General features: G+C 40.9%; 1 protein-coding gene across 2 annotated transcripts in view; it reads left to right on the forward strand.

Moving 5' to 3' along the window:
• The window catches only part of slc12a5a (solute carrier family 12 member 5a), an 820727-nt gene that overhangs the window by 620402 nt on the left and 178676 nt on the right, over positions 1-21649 (forward strand). For both annotated transcript variants that reach the window (XM_039735849.1, XM_039735850.1), the window contains exons 2-3: positions 2092-2186; positions 17470-17601. In XM_039735849.1, coding sequence (XP_039591783.1) covers positions 2092-2186; positions 17470-17601 — 227 coding nt within the window. The remainder of the gene's footprint in view (positions 1-2091; positions 2187-17469; positions 17602-21649) is intronic.

The raw sequence follows: 21649 nt of genomic DNA on the forward strand, positions 1-21649 counted from the left end.
TTATGTGTCTCTGGGGATAGGGTTTGGGTGATTTGCATTTATTTATTTAAATTAATTCCTAACCTAAAGGTTTTCACATTACAATGGTAATGTCCTGCTAGGCTTAATGCAGTTGTGGTGAAAGAAAGCCTTTACTCTTTCTGAGCTCTATTTGCACATGATTTTATGAACCTGTGACACTGAAGAAAGAATGCAAGATTAGGTTTCATCTTTGAAGCTCGCTGTGCAGTTCTTAGGAAGCTGGTCACAGGACCCACAAATGATAAAGAAGGGCAATCCATATTTTCTATAGTAGTACACTAACAAATTATGAATATTCCACTTGCATGCATGACTATAATGTAGCCTGCTCTGATTTATGGTGCTCAAGTTATAACATTCTGATTTCTAGGTTATTGACTCTAATGGAACTTTTAGTTTTGTGTAAGATTAAAAGTAATTCATAATAGAAACCTTTTGCAATTTTAATTAGTCAGTTCATTTTTTATTGTCAAAGCCACCTCTCCCAAATTAGAAAATAAGCACTTCCAACTCTGAGGTCATGGCACTCTCCATGAAAATGTGTTCTCTTCAGGTAAGGGGTGAGCAGCTGTTACACATGGAGGAGTTGAAGCACCTGACAGTCTTGTTCACAAATGGGAGTGCAGGGGATAGTGAGGAGAACAACCAAATCAATGAGTGGCAACAGTTTTACTGATGCTGTACTGGGCTGTGGTAGTGAAGAATTACATATGGAAATAAGAATATAAGAAAGTTTACAAATGAGAGGAGACCATTCAGTCCATCAGGCTCGTTTTTGAAGCTAATAGCTAAGCTGCCCCAATGTCTCATCCAAATTCTTCTTAAAGATTGTCAAGATTTATTCTTCAACAGAATGTCTCAGTAGTTTCAGATTCCCACACTTCTTCTTGTATAGAAGTGCTTTCTTGCTTAAGTTCTAAATTTTCTTCCACTGGTGTCCTTGGCTATGTGATTCACCGCTAAGTTGAAAGAACTCTGCTGGATCTATGTTGTCAGTGCCTTTGAGTATTCTGAAGCATTCTTGGACAAAGTTTTTGACTTGCCACCCCAGGAAGAACCTGCAACCACACAAATAGTTATGCAGTTTTAGAAATGAATCTTTGTTTTTGAAGCTGTTCTCTAACAATGAGCTTGCACAACTTAATGCAGACTTTAAAAATAAAACACTAATAAAAAAGTACAAAACTATTGCAACATTTACATAAATATTATGAAAATGTATGTAATGGCTAATAATGGAAAGACTTTGTGTCAATTGCATGCAGAGGAGCAGTTTAGGAACCATTAACCTATAGCCATTTTTACAGGTTAGCAAACCTTGTCTGGTAATCTTTTGACAATCAATTTTATACAAGCCACTGCTATTTGCCAACAGCACACATCACAGCAGCTTATGAGTCAATTCATGTTCCCAGTGCAAGCATGGAAAGATTCCAAGTATGCAGAACCACCAGAAGGTCATCAAATAGTTAAGCATGTGATAAACTCCACTGTCTGACATTAAACATCAGAAAGGTGCTGCAGAAGTTGCATGATGAGATGGGCCATTTTGAACTAGTGCTAGCACCAGGGCACTGTCTCTGTGAAGTTTACACATCCTTTCTGTTCCTGGTGTTTTGTTTACCAGTTACTCTAGTTCTCTTATCACATCCTAAACACGTGTGTGTTAGATTAATTGCTTTGTGTGAGTATGTGTGTGAGTGGGAGTAGCAGGGGACTGACATTTTGTCCCCTGTTGGTTCCCATTTTGGGCCTTGTGCTGACAGAATAGTCTCTGTTCCCATGCAACCCTGAACAATTGATTTCAAAATGGTTAAATGGATGGATATTTATTTTATAATTGAGTCTCATAAGAATGGGCATCATGCAGCCCAGTCACATACGCAAAGTTTACCTTATCTTGTCTATCACCAAGCAATTCTGCTTTTGCACAGCACATTTCACCAAGTTCTTAAAGCTGGGTTAACAGCACCATTTATCCTTCTGGATTGTAATCAGACATCATGTCATCTGCCTGAGTTACTGATTGGTTTAATGATGGCAATTTTTTTCTCTTATCTGCCACTGCAGGTGATGCCAACCCCAAGGAAAGCAGTCCCTTCATTAACAGCAGCAATGTGGAAAAAGGAAAAGAATATGATGGGAAAAACATGGCTCTGTTTGAGGTAATGCAGTGTTGAATCTGATAGCATTGTAGAAACATAACCACTATACAAGTAGCTGACTAGAAAACCTCTGTTGCTTGGGTGCTAAGAGTCTTGAGATTAATGTCTAGAGATTAAATGCAATAGAATACCTAGGATTTTTATTGCACTTGTTTTAAATGTTTAAATCCATGTCAAATGACAAATATAGCTCTGCTGTCTGGTGAAGCATATATACAGACATGAACAAATTTGTTGGTTCCCTTACAGCTCATCATTATACCTCGTGAAAAGTGTTTAAATTAAAAGTAATTGTCACATTTATACCTGCATTCCTTTGATATGTCATCGAGTAAAGCAAAGCAAGTTTGAAAAGAGATCAAGCATTGCTTATTCTACAAAGATATTCTAAAATGACCTGGACACATTTTTGGTACCCCTGGAAAAGATCATAAATAATTGGATTAGAGTTATTGTTCAAACTAGCTGTTTTCTTTAATTAGTATTACACATGCAGCCAATCATGCAATCAGTCATTTAGCCTATTTAAATGGAGAAAACAAGAAGCACTGTATAACATGCAATGACTCTTTGTCTTCCTCTGTGTTCCACTGCCTCCTCCACTCCTCCACACAAGCTTCATTCCTCTTCCTCCAAACTCTGGCTCATCCTGGTGAGCCAAGCAGCTCCTTTTACCTTCCACCCAGGGTGAAACCGAAACCCCAAAATAGAACTGAAGGGATAGGGGAAAAGTGGAGGCTTTTAAAGGCCAACATAGGAAATGACATCAGAGGGGTCAGAACCGGAAGGGTCCTCCTCCATAGGCTCGGGCCCAGAAATGACATCAGAGGGGCTGAACCCAGAAGGGTCTTCCTCAATAGGCTCAGACCCAGAAGTGACGTCAAAGGGGTTGGAAGCAGGCTTGATATCATCAGGACCAGGCTGGATAAAAAAGCGAGAAAAGGAGTCAGTGCACTCTGCTACATGGCTCGGAATTACCTTCATTAAAACGCTTTAGTTGCCTCCCATGCACATGTGTCTGAGAAGGTCCCCCCTCAGCCCAGACCCATCGGGTTGGGCGTTCCTGACTGAGAGGTTGTGAATCCGAGAAAGAGCATCTGTGTTGGCATGAAGAGAACTCTGATGATGAACGAGCGAGAAGTTGTAAGGCTGCTGGTCAAGAAACCACCTGGCGACCTGTGGATTCGACTCCTTGTGCAGGACCATCCACTGTAAAGGTGCATGGTCCGTGACAAGGGTGAACTCTCAGGCCAAGAGGTAGTACCTCAGGTGTGTAGTCGCCCATTTGATTGCCAAAGCCTCCCTCTCCACTGCCACATACCTGGTCTCCCACTCCAACAGTTTCCAACTCAGGAACATAATGGAGTGCTCAACACCATCAACGTTCTGGCTCAGAACGGCCCCCAGGCCTGTGTCCGAAACGTCCGTTTGGAGAATGAAAGGTATAGAAAAGTTAGGTGCTTTCAAGACTGATGCGGAAGCAAAGGCCTGTTTCAAGTCACTAAATGCAGCGCCTGTCTTATTAGTCCATACCACATTGTTTATGACCCTCTTCCTTGTCAAATCAATCAAGGGCGCAGCTCTCTCGGAGAATTGAGGCACAAACCGATGGTAGTACCCTGCTAAACCAAGAAAGGATTGGACCTGCTGCTTGGTTCGTGGATGGGGCAATTTCAAAATTAGATCTACTTTGATGAACTGTGGCTTCATGGTACCCCGACCCACCAGGTAGCCTAAATATTTGGCTTTGTGTAATCCAAGGAAACATTTTCGTAATACCGGTCACACCTGCTATAAGTGTTCCTCCCACATGCTAGAAAAGATAACCCCGTCATCCAGGTAGGCAGCACTATATGTGTTATGAAAGTTGCAGGAGCCCCGTGTAACACAAATGGGAGGACACTTTACTGCCAGTAACTGCTAGGAATACTAAACGCAGTCTTGACCTTTGAGGAGTCCGTTAAAGGAACCTGTCAGTACCCCTTTGTCATGTCCAGTGTGGTCAAATATTCAGCCTGTCCTAGCCGCTCGAGGAGGTCATCCACTCGTGTCATCAGATAAGCGTCAAACTGTGAGACTTATTTAAGTTGACGGAAGTCATTGCAAAACCTCCAACTCTCGTCAGACTTCCTGACCAAGACGATGGGACTGGACCAGGGACCATGACTTTTCTCTATTACTCCTAGTTCCAGCATGTACTTGATCTCAAGCTCCACTTTAGCTCTTTTTGCCTCAGGAAGGCAATATGGGCATTCTCGAAGTATAACCCTGGGTTCTGTCACAATGTCGTACTTAATCAGAGAGGTCCACCTGGGTGTTTCACTCACTACCTCCGGGATGGACAGGATAACTGTTTCCAGCTCCTATCGCCTTCTGGGGCTTAAATTTGCACCAAAGTTAAGGTTACTCATGTGAGCAAAGAGTGAGCGGGGCTGACCAGAGAAGGGATCGGGATCCCTAATTTTCCACAGTTTCAGCAGATTTACGTGATAAACCCACTTGGTCGGCCGATGATTGGGCTGTTTCACCAAATAGTCGACGAGTCCTTTCCTCTCCTTAACTTTATACGGACCTAGCCAATGGGCTAGTAATTTAGAGTGGGAGGTAGGGACAAGAATCATGACTCGATCTCCCAGTTGGAATTCCTGAAGAGACGTGCCTCAGTCATAATATCGGACCAGTGCTGCTTGTGCCTCGTCCATGTGATTTTTAAAGAAGGGTTGAATTTTACCAAATCTATAGCGTAATTGCATGATATATTCTAATATGTTTGTGGGGGGAAGTGACTCTTATTCCCAGCCTTCTTTTAAAATATCCAATATGCCCCGGGGTTGTCATCCATACAATGACTCAAAAGGTGAGAACCCCGTTGAGACTTGTGGGACTTCCCGATAGGCAAAAAGGACGAGGGGGAGGAGCTGAACCCAGTTCCTTCCATCCTCACTGACCACCTTACGAAGCATTTGTTTGAACCTCTCTATCAGACCGTCACTTTGAGGATGATACACCGCGGCCTTTAGATGCTTTATCTTGAGTAATTTGTCTGTTTCCTAAAACTTCTCTGAGGTTAAAGGCGTCCCTTGGTCCGTCAGGACTTCCTTAGGGATCCTGACTCACGCAAAGACCCCTACCAATTCCCATGCAATGGCTTTAGAAGTAGCTGAGTGCAATGGAACAGCTTTGGGATATTTGGTAGCATAATCCACGAGGACTAAAATATACTTGTGCCCTTGGGCTGAGGGTTCTAGGGGTCCGAATAAGTCTACCCCGATCTTTTGAAATGAGACCTCAATTAGGGAAATAGGAACGAGAGGAGCATGGTCCTTCCAAGGAATTTGTCGCAATTGACACTCTGGACTGGAGGTGCAAAAGCAACGAAGCTCCTAATTTATTCATGGCCAATAAAAGCAAAGCTTAATTGGCTCCAGAGTTTTTTCGGTGCCCAAATGGTCTCCTAGGAGGTGGGCATGTGCTAACTCACAGACCTGCCGCTGGAAGGTCTGTGGGATTAGCAGCAGTTTTCGCACCTCCCCCTCATGCTCTGTTATCCAATACAAAAGGTCATTTTCTAAAACAAAGTGAGGACCCTGTGGCATGGGCTGATGAGTGCGCTGGCCATTGACAAGGATGACTGCATTTTTTGCAAACTTAAGGGAATCATCATTCCACTGCTCCCTTTTAAAAGAAGCTGATATCTCTCTAAATTGGTATTGTAGAATGGAGAAAGGTTCAGGGCTGACCTCAAGGGGCGTGGTTTTCTCCAGTCCTGTCTCGGCGCTGACTGATGACATATCAGCTCGCAACGGTCTGGGAGTTGCCATGTCACTCAGGGCTGTTGCTTCGTCTCCCTCTGCCAGCTGATTAAACGGCGTGTAGGAACCTTGAGAAAGTTCATCTCCGTCTGTAATTAGGCCCAAATTTGACTTAGGAGTGACATGTGTCCAACTGCTTTTAATATTAGACCAGTCCCGCCCCAGTATCACGGGGAATGATGGGTCTGGAAAGACCGCCATGGTTAATTTCTTTAGCGATCCTTCACAACTGATACAGATGGCAGACCCGTACCAGCAGATTTCTCCATGGATGCAGGTTAGACTGGTTTAATGTTTTAACCACTGTAGTGGTAGCACAAACTGGCAAGGCTACAATGGAAATGTCGCTGCCGGAATCGAATAAGGCTTTAGTTTTATGTCCGTTTAAAATTACCACCCATGTATGCGGGGCCGTCAGAGGATTTGTCAGAGCACACCAACCTCCTCTGTCTCTCTCTTTGCACTTTCCCTCATTCCCACATAGGCAGCGTGCCTGCAAACCCAGGGACTTCGGCACAGGCTCCGGTTTGTAAGGGAGGGGCAGAGACTTTAGGACATACTCCCTCTGGCGTCCACTAAAGAGCCATTCTGCCCTCCCAGATAGCGAAGCTGTCCTGGTGCTTTCAATGAGTATTATGAGTTCACTCATGTTTTTAAATGTTTCCCAGACTGGCTGGGTGACATTACTTGGGAGCCTGGTGAGCAATAAGTAGCAGGGCATCTGCTGCACCATTTGCAGGGCAGTATTTTGGAATGGCTTCAGCCACTGCCCTACATACTTCCACAGAGCCATAGCCTGTGAATGGGTTGGAATGCCATTCTCCTACCTTAGCCACCTCACCTTCATTGAGGCCTTGGCCTTATGGGTGGGGGGACAGCTCTCCCTTCCGAGAGATCATAGTAAGCCACCTTCACTTTCCCCATCGGGACAAGCCCAATCCTGTGTGCCCTTCCCAAACACTCCCCGTGTTTTTTTTTTCTGCCTGGTGATGTGCTAGAACAATGAGGCTCAAGCCCAATGTTGCCTGTGGCCACCGCCAAGGGGTGCCCTGATCGTTGTGCAGCCCGGGAGATCAATACTTCCGCCAAACCTGGGAAGGTGGGGTAAGATCCTTCCAGCGATACCCGGAGTGCTTTCGGGTGCAATGGCAGCACTTCCGCCACACTAGGACTAAGACTGTCATCAGGCACCTGGAGCACATCCGGGTGGGAATAAAAGGGGCCGCCTCACTCCAATCAGAGAGCTAGAATCGGGAGCAGGAAGCTCCCTTGAGGGGAGGAAAGCTTAGCCTGATGGTGTTCGGACCCAAGCTCACAATATATATGCTTGTACCTATGTGTAAAGTGTATACTATATACAGGTATATGGTGTAATTCTCATCTGTGGTAAATTTTGGTTTTGATGCATCTCATCAATTATACATATACAGTAGAAAATTTCATATAACATTTCATCACAAAGAGCATTACAAAATAAAAATTAAAAGAACAAGATCAGTGTAATGAAAAGGTCTTTAACTGAAGGCAAACTTCTGATTTTTTTTTTCTATTTATTAAAAAAAAGGTATTGCAATACCCAGTGGCCCATATGATGATAATGTACCATTGGACAAAACACTGGCAATGACACCTATGACATTTAGCAGGATTTCTTGTAGTATTGATCCATCTTTCACAGTGCTATTAAAGAATTATTTTGCGTTTATTTTTACAGAATTCTTTCAACTCCTTGACATTGATTCATTTTCATGCATGAACTGTTTATTTCAGGTTCAGACACAATATCTCAGTGGGTTTTAGATCTGAACTTTAACTGGGTTATTCTAAACCTATAAATTTCTACTTCTTCAGCTATATTGATTTACATCTGCTTTTGTGTTTTACGTGACTGTACAGCTGTGCTTCAGGCTGAAAATGTATATTTTACTGAAGATTCATCTCATATAGAACAGAATTAACGGTTTCCTCAGTGATGGCTAATTATCAAGCTTCTGATTCCTAGCTACAGTACTACCACCATTCTTGTTCATTTGGTACTTCTTGTGCTTCTTGATCAGATACTGCTGAGATCACATCAGAAAGAAACCTTCACTTTTACCCACCCATCTACAGAAGATTCTTTCACAAATCAGCATGCATGTTGGTAATTTTTTCTGAGCACTAATGTTCTTATGAGTGAGAAGTGTTTAAAGTTGTGGATCCCATTTTCAACCAGTATGTTTGTGATTGTTGAGTCATGAATAATGATGAGCAAAACAATTAGCACAAAACTCAATTCACAGCAAAACTTAATGTTTCCGTTCACAAAAAATTTGGAAAATAAATTGCATTTCACCTACAGCAAAATTCATACCATTCACAACAAGAAGAAAGGTGTTAAGTTCCTCTTTGGGAGCATTTTTGTGTATTAATTTCTGCTTTTGCTTGTCTCTCATTTAGTATTTTCATACATTTCTCTTGCAGAAAAGAAAACAAATTGCCAAAGGAAGTATGCATATACTCAACTAGGATAAGGTGGTTGGTAGGTAACGATTTGGCCTCCGCAGGTTTCCATATAGTGTCATTTTGCTGTGGAAAAACCACAGTTAATGTGCAGAATGCTGTGTTTTGGTGTCTTCATGAGGGTGATATGCAGCATGTTATTTTTAAAAAAAGTTTCTAAACTTCTTTCCAGCGATAAAAACAAGATACATAAATAAAATTGATTTTACCAGTGTGTTATCTGTTCCATGAAATAGGCAGCTGTCTGAAAATAACTCCAGTAAACACAAAAGTGTTAACAAGACTTTAGGAAGCAGTATTCCATGTTTAATACTCAAAAAGTAAACCTTTAAAACACCCCCAAAAAAAACTCTTTAGTGAGTTTCTCATTTTGCAATTGCAAAATTAATTTTAGTGTCAGTGTCATAAAAACTGTATTCGAATAGAAACTTGCCTCTTTTGCTCATCACTCATTTGACAACAATACAAATTGCCATACCGGATCAGTCAAGCCCCGGGTTAACAACGACCGCCACCAGTACTGTTAGTCAGCAGGGTGCTGGCGGAAATTGGGCTACTGTTGGCCTAAGAAGAAGGAGAAGAAGAGGGGGGAGATGTGTCCGGAGGCAGGAGGAGAGGAGGAAGGAAAAGAGAGTGGAACTGAGGGTAGGAACTTGAATGTTGGTAATATGACTGGTAAGGGGAGAGAGTTAGCTGATATGATGGAGAGAATGAAGGTTGATATATTGTGAGTGCAAGAGATTAAATGGAAAGGGAGTAAGGCCAGGTGGATTGGAGGTGGATTCAAATAGTTCTATCATGGTGTGGATAGGAGGAAAAATGGGGTAGGAATTATTCTGAAAGAATAGTATGTCAAGAGTGTTTTGGAGGTGAAAAGAGCATCAGGCAGAGTAATGATTATGAAGTTGGAAATTGGACGCTTGATGATGAATGTTGTTAGTGCATATGCACCACAAGTTGGGTGTGCAATGGGTGAGAAAGAAGATTTTTGGAGTGAGTTGGATGAAGTGATGAACAGTGTACCCAAGGGACAGAAAGTGGTGATTGGAGCATATTTCAATGGGCATGTTGGTGAAGTAAACAGTGGAGACAAAGGGGTGATGGGTAGGTATGGTGTCAAGGAGAGGAATGAAGAAGGTCAGAGGATAGTGGATTTTGCCAAAGGGATGGACATGGCTGTGGTGAATACGTATTTTAAGAAGAGGGAGGATCATAGGGTTATGTACAAGAGTGGAGGAAGATGCAAACATGTAGATTACATCCTATGCAGAAGAGTTGATCTGAAGGAGATTGAAGACTGCAAAGTGGTGGCAGGGAATAATGTAGTTAAGAAGCATAGGATGGTGGTCTGTAGGATGACATTGGTGATCAAGATGAGGAAGAGAGTGAGGGCAGAGCCAAGGATCAAATGGTGGAAGTTGTAAAAGGTAGACTGCAAGGTTGAGTTTAGGGAGGAGGTGAGACAGGCACTGGATGGGAGTGAAGAGTTACCAGCAAGAAATCATGACAGCAAGACGGGTGCTTGGCGTTACATCTGGAAAGAGGAAGGAGGAAAAGGAAACCTGGTAGTGTAATGAGGAAATACAGGAGAGTATACAGAGGAAGAGGATGACAAAGACGAAGTGGGATAGTCAGAGAAATGCAGAAAGTATATAAGAGTACAAGGAGATAAGGCGCAAGGTGAAGAGAGAGGTGGCGAAGGCTAAAGAAAAGGCGTATGATGAGTTGTATGAGACGTTGGATACTAAGGAGGGAGAAAAGGATCTGTACCAAATAGCTAGACGAAGAAACCAAGCTGGGAAAGATGTGCAGCAGGTTAGGGTGATAAAGGATAAAGATGGAAACATACTCACAAGTGAGGAGAGTGTGTTGAGTAGATGGGAAGAGTTTTTTGAGAGGCTGATGAATAAAGAGAACAAGAGATAGAAGAGGTTGGATGATACGGAGATAGTGAATCAGGAAGTGCAAGGATTAGCAAGGAGGAAGTAAGGACAGCTATGAAGAGGATGAAAAATGAAAAGGCCGTTGGTCCAGATGACATACCTGTGGAAGCATGGAGGTGTTTAGGAAAGATGGCAGTGGGGTTTTTAACCAGATTGTTTAATGGAATTTTGGAAAGCAAGAGGATGCCTCAGGAGTGGAGAAGAAGTGTACTGGTGCCGATATTTAAGAATAAGGGGGATATACAGGACTGCAGTAACTACAGGGGAATAAAATTGATGAGCCACAGCATGAAGTTATGGGAAAGAGTAGTGGAAGCGAGGTTAAGAAGTGAGGTGATGATTAATGAGCAGCAGTATGGTTTCATGCTAAGAAAGAGCACCACAGATGCAATGTTTGCTCTGAGGATGTTGATGGAGAAGTTAAGAGAAGGCCAGAAGTAGTTGCATTGCGTCTTTGTGGACCTGGAGAAACCATATGACAGGGTGCCTCGAGAGGAGCTGTGGTATTGTATGAGGAAGTTGGGAGTGGCAGATAAGTACGTAAGAGTTGTACAGGATATGTACGAGGGAAGTGTGACAGTGGTGAGGTCTGTGGTAGGAGCGACAGATGCATTCAACATGAAGGTGGGATTACTTCAGGGATCAGCTCTGAGCCCTTTCTTATTTGCAATGGAGATGGACAGGCTGACAGATTAGACAGGAGTCCCCATGGACTATGATGTTTGCTGATGACATTGTGATCTATAGCAGTAGTAGGGAGCAGGTTGAGGAGACCCTGGAGAGGTGGAGATATGCTCTAGAGAGGAGAGGAATGAAGGTCAGTAGGAATGGTGAAGATGCAGGGAGTAGAGTTGGTGAAGGTGGATGAGTTTAAATACTTGGGATCAACAGTACAGAGTAGTGGGGATTGTGGAAGAGAGGTGAAGAAGAGAATGCAGGCAGGGTGGAATGGTTGGAGAAGAGTGTCAGGAGTAATTTGTGACAGGCGGGTATTAGCAATAGTGAAAGGGAAGGTCTACGGGACGGTAGTGAGACCAGCTATGTTATATGGGTTGGAAACGGTGGCACTGACCAGAAAGGAGGAGACAGAGCTGGAGGTGGCAGAGTTAAAGATGCTAAGACTTGCACTGGGTGTGACGAGGATGGATAGGATTAGGAAATGAATACATTAGAGGGTCAGCTCAAGTTGGACGTTTGGAGACGAAGGGCTTTGCGCCCTGTGTTGGCTGGGATTGGCTCCAGCAGATCGTGACCCTGTATCCAGGATATAGTGGGTTGGGTAATGGATGGATGGATAAAAATACCAAATTCACTATGAACATCAATACTAATAAAAGGCAAAGCCCTCACTGACTGACTGACTCACTGACTCATTGCTAATTCTCCAACTTCCCGTGTAGGTAGAAGGCTGAAATTCATTCCTTACAGCTTACTTACAAAAGTTAGGCAGGTTTCATTTCAAAAATCTACGTGTAACGGTCATAACTGGAACCTACTTACGTACATATATAAGGCCATAGCCTGCAGCTTGGTCGCCGTGTGAGGCAGAGTTGTGACCCTCATCGTCATGCCTCCCACGTAATTGAGTGCCTGCCCATATATGGCAGTCCATCAGCAATACACAATTGGGAAGGCAGCAAAAGAATATGAAGCGAATGACGCATACAAGCATATTCATAAGTGCAGCTACTGCGGAAACAAAGCACAGTGTAAATCTTCAGTTTAAATTAAGTTCATAGACACACTGCCGCTGGCGTTTGTCATGCCTACGACGAATACGATATTCGAGAGATACAAGTTTAATGAGAAGATGCAGGTTATAAATGAGACTTTTGATCACTTTGTAACGGAGTTAAAATTGCTGGTGAAGGACTGTGCTTATGCAAACGAAGATGAGATGGTCAGGGGTAGAATAGTGTTTGGCACAAACTCAGCAAAAGTGCAAGAGAAACTTTTAAGTGCCTTGTCTGAACTAACATTAAATAAAGCCGTGGACATCGCAAGATCGCACAAGATAGCACAACCACAGCTGAGAACCTTTGATGCATGTACTCCGAGTGGCTCACGTGAACTGACTGTGAATGCAGTACGCACACATAAAACAAAACCTCCAAAGAGCCCTGAACAAAAAACGCATCACACAATTGAGAAGGCAGCAAAAGAATATGAAGCGTGTGACGCATACAAGCATATTCATAAGTGCAGGTACTGCGGAAACAAAGCACACTGTGGAAAAAGTCAATGTCCAGCTAAAGGAAGACAGTGTAAAAAAATGTGGTAAATTGAACCACTTCGCTTAAGTTTGCAGGACTGGGAAAGGTAAACCCATGCATGCAGTGTGTGATGTCTCAGATAAAGATGAAGACGAGCTGTTTATTGATGCAGTAAGAAAGGAACAACCCTCTGATTCTGAACAAGCCTTTGTAGACATATCAATAGGAAAGCAAGGTGTAAAGCTTAAGTTTAAATCAAGTTCATAGACACGCTGCCGCTAAATATTCGCAGGCAAATCCACAACTTAATACCGGGAATGCCTGTTAAACATCTCAGATTCACGAGTACCGATTTGGGTAGTGAACACTTCGATGAATGAAACCTATTATCTTTACAACGGTTGACAAACACGGAATATAACTTGAACACAACACATCCTCCAAATACGAACCCGATTGAAAGAAATAATGAAAATCAAATCCTTGATGACAGCAACACTCATAACAGTCAGAAAACAATTACATTGACAATCATGTTACGTTATTTTTAAAATGTTTCCTTTTCTTTTTCATAACTTCTTTAACACACTACTTCTCCGCTGCGAAGCACGGATATTTTGCTTGTATACAATAAAAATCACACACAGCAAATTCTGTATAGCACTAGCTTGGTTTTCATTGACTCTCATTCTCACTGCTTGCAGATGTGTGAAAATAACTCTAGGTATTTAGCAAAGAGGGTACTCCTCCATTTTGGACACACATATGCACTCAAAGGGATTATGGGGATATGTGCTGTTTGCTATTCTCTGAACCTACAGTGTATCACTCAGTCCTGAATGCCATGACATCAGGCTTGTGCTGCAACCAGTCTCTTAATTATAAAGAAATCATGAGATTCATTAACCAGGTCCACATTCCTGTTGTGGTTCTGTTGCTGTACTGCAAAGAGGTGGAAAAATGGCACGCTACAAGAGAAGAGGGCAATGGGTTAGAAGATGTGCCAATCACTTACAAGCCAAGTCAAAACCAATAAATCAACTCTATTTTTCTTCAAAACCAGTAAGTTCGTAAGTAACACAATCACTCGTTTGTTTTGCCAGAAAACCAACCTTAGCATAAGACTTCCAGAGAAAGTGCACAAACCTGAGACAGTGAGTTTTTTGTAGCATATGTGGTTGTGCCAAAGATGTCACATGATGTAACTTCTGAGCTCTGCCCCCAAAACAAAATGCTGTCCTGTTATGAATGACGATACAAGCAAATCATTTGATTAACAATTTTAAAACAAAATTACAATAGGAAAACAAAGATGCATAGGGATCATTACTACTTCAAAAGCCACTGAAAAAATAAGTAACGGGAAATTTTATAAAGATAAAAAAAATATATATAAAACTCTCTAATCATAACAGCTGCATCAGAAATCAGAAAAATCAACAAAGAATTTTTTTATGGACCACCTGTCAATTCTTCTCTTGTATTTTTAAGTATTTTATTTATGAATATAACTTTATAAATAGATAAATAGGTGCCAGAATCCCTTTGTAACTTTTGTCTACATGGAATTTTTTCCTGATCTGATTTTCATTTAATTGGTAGTTAAGAAAAGAAGCAAACCTAAAACTCTTAAACTACTGAATTAGAATGAACAAAAAACCACAAATGCTTTATTTAGAAAATAAATCAAATTCCTATTGTAATAGGTTTAGAGATTTCAGACTGAGGGCTGCAGCGAGCCATCTTAATAAAAGAGAAGTTCAATTAGCAGCAAAAGCTGCCACAATAATGAAATTCCACAATTTCTGGGGCCATTCTGACCATCCAAGACAGACAAAGTGAATGCTTTGATAGATTCACCTAAAATAAGAAGCAAAAAATGCACATAGAAAAATATTATTTGTTGATTTCAAACATACATTTCAATATGGTTTGTATAGCTGTGTGTGTTCAGATGTGATGTTACAGGCTATTTATGAGTAAGCAACTGCTGTTTAATATGCAGCAATATGAGGTAAGCCCAGAGCTAATTTTGATAACCTCTAACTGCTTTAATTACAGCTAAAGGCTGCTGAACACAATGGGGATTTATTTCATACTGACAGCTTTGATTTATTTCAATCAACTTTACATTTATCTTGAGCCATGCACAAAAGAAATTAAAAGTCTTAGACTGACTAATACATCGCATAAAAGAAAGTTGAAAGTACTGCTCAAAACAGCCTGACATGCTTCGGGTATCACTGACAAATCAGATACAAAAGATATTTATCTTTGCACATTTTGTTTGCTATCATGGAATGAACTAAAATCAGAGACTTTTTCCTACCTTATACCTGATGCTACCCTGATAGGCTTTAGATGACCACTACTATATATCGGTTAAGCTGATTGTTCTTTTTCACCCATTTCATTTTACCTCATTTGCTCCTGGCTCTAAAAGCTTATGTCATTACCATGCAACAATTTTTACGACATCACCTTTTCAAAAGCAAGCATTTTTATAAAATGGGTGTTTCTAAGGTCCCGGACACGCAGCCATGGGCATCACTCACAATTCCAGGACATCGATAGTCCTGAACCGATGATGGACAAGAGCAAGTGAACAGACTGGCAAGACTTTGAAATCTGCATAATGGCAGTTTATTTAAAACAGCAAATAAGTGCAAAATAGTGCAGTCAAATAGTTTAATGAATATTTAATGAATAATTAATTGAAATCCGTGCCATGAAAGAGACTTCAGTGTCACATCCTTGCTTGTTTTATCTTGGTAGAGTAATATATATATATTGCTCTACTTTCCCCTATTGTATTATTAATATGTAGCCTTAGAATGCCTAATCTCACAGACTTACCACTGTATATAACTTATCCCCACCTTCCCTTCTATATCTATAACCTCAGGCAATTAGATGTAGTAAATAGACAAGCAGGAGTTAAGTTACACATAAAATAATGTAATAATGATAATATTCATAAATAATAACAAAATGCAAAGTACATTTGAATGTTGGCAACCATACAACCTGATAAAATGGTGATGTGTAATTCAGGTGGCACACAGACTCGTAGTTACTTAAAATGTCTCTAGTTAAGGCATCGTTGTTGCTCAGCTTTCAGCCACATGTCTGTTCAATATGGCTGCTGAGCTGTGCTCTTCATTGTGTTGTCTTCATCATCACAGGTTAGCAAGAGAGATGCTCCTTCATCATATGTTGGTTAGAGAGAGAATGTGAGGTTAAGCATGTACATTTATAATGTTCTCTCCAATTCCTAGAACCAATAGGACATCATGGTACTTAAAGGCCTCTGAGACAATCCAATTCCAAACAGCCATATCTCAGACCAATGGGTGAAATACAGTAGAACATCTTAACACCTGATACCCCAAACCATATGTTAAACATCCTGGCTTTGTGTGGGGGGTGGGAGATACACTTTAGCAGAGAAACACTCACCAAACTGGTTTAAGACAAATCCCCCCAAATCCTGTCATAAAATTACAAAGAGACAGTTGTAAAAGGGGGGGGGGCAAACACGAATAATTCTCACTAAAGTAACACTAAATTACATTGCTTTGCCTAAATTATGAATAAAGACATACAAAACATTTATCAAGTTATATGCAAAATCCCACATCACAACATTGATCCATAACACAAATCCAATTTTCACCGCTAATGACTTCTTTGGTTCACAGTACATCTTCTTGCCCTGCTCTGGATGCCGCTGCTCCTGGCTTCTTCCCTGACAACAGTCTGCTACACTGCCAAACTTTAAGCCTCCTCTCATCGTGCCAGCTCAACTGCTCAGCCAATGAGAGTCCAGCCACCTCATGGAACTTCAGCACAGTATCTGATCTTTCTTAGTTGGTCAGCATCCCTTTCCTTCCTTCATACCGACATACCTTTCCGACCAGCGATCGATCTTTTGCTCGCAAAGATCAAAAAAAAAAACAAAACACAATACCCTTTTCGTGCATCAACCCATTCACCATTATATACTGTAACACATGGTCGTGCTTGACTGGTGATCTAATTAACACCTCCATTTACAGACCTCTTACCAACATGAGATAAAATTACAAGTTGCACTATTCAAATGCACAAATTCAATTAAAATAATTGAAACACCCACTACAGGTATATCCACCTTTCCACAATAATTCATTTATTTCATTTAATTACAAATCCAAAGCACAAAAAAATTGTTCACATATATAGTCATTCCGCTTTAACGTGGCACGCATAAATCATCACTGGTTTAGCCAGCTGGTTTGAGAAGTCTCAGAATTAGTTCAGTGAACATCAAGGTGTTTTAACTGATTGAAGTATACACTGTAAATAAAATGTGAAAGTTTAAAAGGTTGAATACTTTTTATAGAAACTATGTTTATTATTCAGTCTTCGTTTTATGAAGCATAAGGCCATTTTTGATATGCATCCTTCAACAGAAGCATGTGAGAAAACCACTGGGTCTTTGAAATGCAAATCGGATGGAACACTACACAGCAGCAGATAAGATCTTCAAAATATTACATTCTGCTGCCTTTTCACAGGAGTAAAGAAACAGATCTTAAAAGTGGCATTAGCCTACTACCTGGGATTTGAGAACCATTACATTTTGTAACTGTATTTATAGTCTTACCTTTTCTTTTTGCACTGTTCAGTATTGCTTTTGTTTTTAGATTGAACAATCCAATTTCTCCTCCTATGGGGCAAAATGAAATGTCATTAAGGGCAGAGAGCCAATGGAGTGTGAAACACTTTTTGGAAGAGTCATTTTGTAATTTGTCTCATTTCTTTTTTGTAGGAGGAAATGGACACCAGTCCAATGGTATCTTCTCTCCTCAGCAGCCTGGCCAACTACTCTAACTTGCCCCAGGGAAGCAAGGAGCATGAGGAGGCAGAGAACAATGAAGAGGCACGCAAGAAACCTGTCAAGGTATTCTATCACAGACAGTCCTGCATGTCCAATATGCTGCTGGAATAACTAATTACACTTAATGAGGTGCACTGTGCCCTGTGTAATGACAGCAGTTTTGAATTTGATACAGTGCTTTTGGCAAAATCATCACCATGAGACGAACAGAACCTTCCTCCTCAAATGTTCTGAACAAAACCACAGCAGGGCCCAAATTTGACAAACACTGTTTGTGATAATCATAATTAGGCTTGAAGAAAGATTTCTGTGATGTAGATGGCAAAGTACCCCCTTAAAAACAATGCTAATTTAAAGGCACTTGGCTGGCTTGTCTGATTTCTTGTAGAATCATACAGTAGCTTAGCAAAGAACCACTTTGTACTGGGAAGGTTTCTTTGCATATGAAACTGGTTCTTTGGGCTTTGAAAGGATCCTGATAAATGGGAAAAGCTGAATTGTTTAATGTCTAGTAGGCTACCTTAGCAAGAGTCCTTTTAAAATCAAGAACCCATTGGTAGCAGATTTGTGAATTCACATCTATCCATGGTGGCTGGCGCCCTGCCCAGGGTTTGTTCCTGGCTTGCACCCGGTATTGGCTGGGATTGAGTCCAGCAGACCCTCGTGACCCTGTGTTAGAATATAGCGGGTTGGATAATGGATGGATGGATCTATCCATGGTTATCTAAGGATCCTGATGTGGATCTAACTCAAAGGTTTTTTTTTGGATCCTTCATGTGGATGGTTCTTTTGGGAACTAAAAGTAATTCCTTTATTGCATCACTCTGACAAATCACTCTGGCACTTTTATTTTTAAGACTATGAATTGGAAATTCATCTGGATGACTTTGGAAACCTTGCCCTCGGCCATTTGTAATGTAGAACCCCTCACCATTGCTTTCTCTTTTGCAGAACCTATTGAGTTTTAAGTATGCCGACAATGATTATAATTGGGAATGTCATATCCATTAAGAGGGTAGTATAGTGGTTAGTGTCGTTAGTGTGCAGGTTGTCTCCCCACTTCCCCAAAGACATGTTGAGGTCATTGGAGACTCTAAATTGACTCCAGTGTATATGTGGGCTCTTGTGGTGGACTTTTGACCCATCCATTGTTGTTTGACCCAGTGCTGTCATGATTGGTTCTGCAACCATTAAGCTGCATCTCTTTAGATCATCACATGCCCCCACTGCACTATAGATTCACAAATAGTTTGTGCTGTTCCTTTCCCTTTAATCTCTGTTTTGTCGACTCCAAAAACAGATGAAGACAATCTGTGGTACTCAGGTTTTTTCAGTTTATTTTTGGTGGCGCTGCTGTAGTTACTCTCCTCATTTCTTAATGTAATACCTAATATGTTTGTATTAACATGAGAAGGAGGAAGAATGCACCATAAGCCAAGGCTGGTATCCTCCATTTAAGAAAATTTTTTTTTACTACAAAATGAAGACAAATAATATTATTGGAGCTTTAGGGTAGGGAAGAGAGGAAAACAGCATTGCACTCATTGGTTATGTGTTGCAATTTCCTTAGCGTATTACATTTTTTTAACTGACTAATTCATAATTTTACTCTTTCTTTCTTTCTTTCTTTCTTTCTTTCTTTCTTTCTTTCTTTCTTTCTTTCTTCATTAACTGTATTCAGGTAAAATCCCACTGTTGTCTACGTCTTTGTGATCTGAGCGTTTAAAAATAGACAGAAGATAAAAGAACAAGCAGAAGCAGGCTGAAGCGCTCTATTGTAGCATGAGCTGCTAAAAATTGATTTGTTTCCCAAATCTTGCACTCCTCTCACAGCAGATTTTCTCATTCTCAAGTTCATCCTGAGGGAGCTGTCACAAAACAAAACCAAAAAAAGAAATGAACACCATCACCACTAACCCAGTATGACAATGAGACGTTCACATAGCAGAACGTTCACAGTGAATTTAATTGCACTTAGATTTCTTACAAATCACTGTTCCTTTGTGCCCATACAGTATCTGCTAGTGATCAGGTCTTAATAGACTCCCACAGCTCTGTTTTGCTGTATGCTGCTGAAATTACAAGACAAATAGGACATTTGCTGAATGCTGCATGGCATTGGTATTAAACCTTTACAGCCTGCCTGTTCTCAGTGTCCTAGATCTTTTAAAACATTTTTAGCACAGCACTCTCATTATGCAACATTTCCATGTTTTAAAAGTTCTCTTTTTATCACTTAATTTGGATCCACTGTGGGCAATGTGCCTAAACAAAAAGCCACTAAAGTTGTTTTTCAGTTTTTCCAATCATCTAAATTTACATTTGAAATGGCATCATTCAGGTCTGAAATGCATGCTATTACAGATTTTTTCTCTCTCTCTTCCTCTATTTTCCACCTTTTAAATGTATACACACCTTTATTATGTTGTCATTCGCTTCTTCATTCAGACCCATCTATTCTAACATGGGGTTGCGGAAAGTCAAAAACTCTTCTTGCGATATCAGGTTTAAAGAATCAACTGTGTATGGTTTTACTGTCTGTCACCGGCCACATTTAAACACACCACTGCATCAGGAAGACATTGAACCACCAACTACCTGAATCTGCATGTTTCTTAGACAACAAGTTAAACAAAATGCACATGAAGAAGATAAGCAAACTCCACACCGACTGTGGCCTGGTCAGAAATCAATGCCAGTCTTTTGGAGCTGTGAGGCAGTGGCAATAATTTTGGTTCCTACTCCCTTTTCACATTTGAAATATGTTTACTTGTTTGATTTTCAATGTTATTGCATTATAAATTGTAACAGATTAAGGAGCAGACTAGTAGACTTGTCACATTGAGTAACACTGGGACATCACACACTGTTGAAGAAAAAGAGATGGGGTGGCAAAGTAGACCGAGTCACTTGTTTATCCATTGATCAGAAGTCCAGGAGGGGGAAAACCTTCTGCACAAGTCATATGAACATTTAACAAAGGTGAATGAAAGAAATAGCCAACTTTAGTCAGGGACAAAGAAAGATGCTCGTGTACAGTTCCATGTAAAAATTTGGAAACCCTTGGCCAAAAACCATACCTTGTTGACATTTGAAGCAAAAAATAGTGAATACAACTTCAACAGCAAACCAAATGAAATAATTGCATTTTGATGAAAAGGTTCATTTATATTTAATATTTATTTTATGATCTGCGTGGGTTTCCTCCGGGCGCTCCGGTTTCCTCCCACAATCCAAAGACGTGCAGGTTAGGTGGATTGGTGATTGTAAATTGGCCCTAGTGTGTGCTTGGTGTGTGGGTGTGTTTGTGTGTGTCCTGCGGTGGGTTGGCACCCTGCCCAGGATTGGTTCCTGCCTTTTGCCCTGTGTTGGCTGGGATTGGCTCCAGCAGACCCCCGTGACCCTGTATTCGGATTCAGCGGGTTAGAAAATGGATGGATGGATTTATTTTATGATTGTAAAAATGTAAAAAATATACAAGAGTAAATGTGGTGTTTACAAATGTTTCAGTTGTAAGGTCTTGGAACTCATTAGGTCATTAGTTTGGCTTACCTCATTGGAAGCTAGCAATTTCCAGAGTCTGTAATGTCATGAAAAAATGTCAGTTAGGGGAAACCATGGAGGTAAAGACAAGATCTGGAAGACCAAGAAAACTGAGAGATGGAATGACTCGTATACTGTGCAGGAAAGCAAAGAAAAAAAGCTCAACATGACTGCAAGGGACCTGCAGACTGGTTTAAAGGAGTAAAGAGTTGTGGTGCACTGCTCTGCTGTGCAGCCTCTTTTACATGAAAGAGCCACCTGATGGAAACCTTACCTGCAGTTTTATCACCAAAGACAGCATATTAGTTATTCAAAATATCTTCTGACGGAGACAATGGCATTTTGCAACCAAGTGTTGGGGACAGATGAAGTTAATTTCAAACTGTTTGGCCACAACCACAAAAGGATTATTTGGAATAATATGAAGCACATATAAAAAGAACACCTTGTCAACTGTTAAGTATGGGGTGGATCTATTATGCTTTGGAGTTATGTGGCAGCCAGTCATACAGGAAACATTGTGCGAGTCCATGGAAGAATGGATGACACTAATTATCAATAATTCATC

Source organism: Polypterus senegalus, chromosome 14 (genome assembly GCF_016835505.1).
Source record: "Polypterus senegalus isolate Bchr_013 chromosome 14, ASM1683550v1, whole genome shotgun sequence".
NCBI classification, from domain to species: Eukaryota; Metazoa; Chordata; class Cladistia; order Polypteriformes; family Polypteridae; genus Polypterus; species Polypterus senegalus.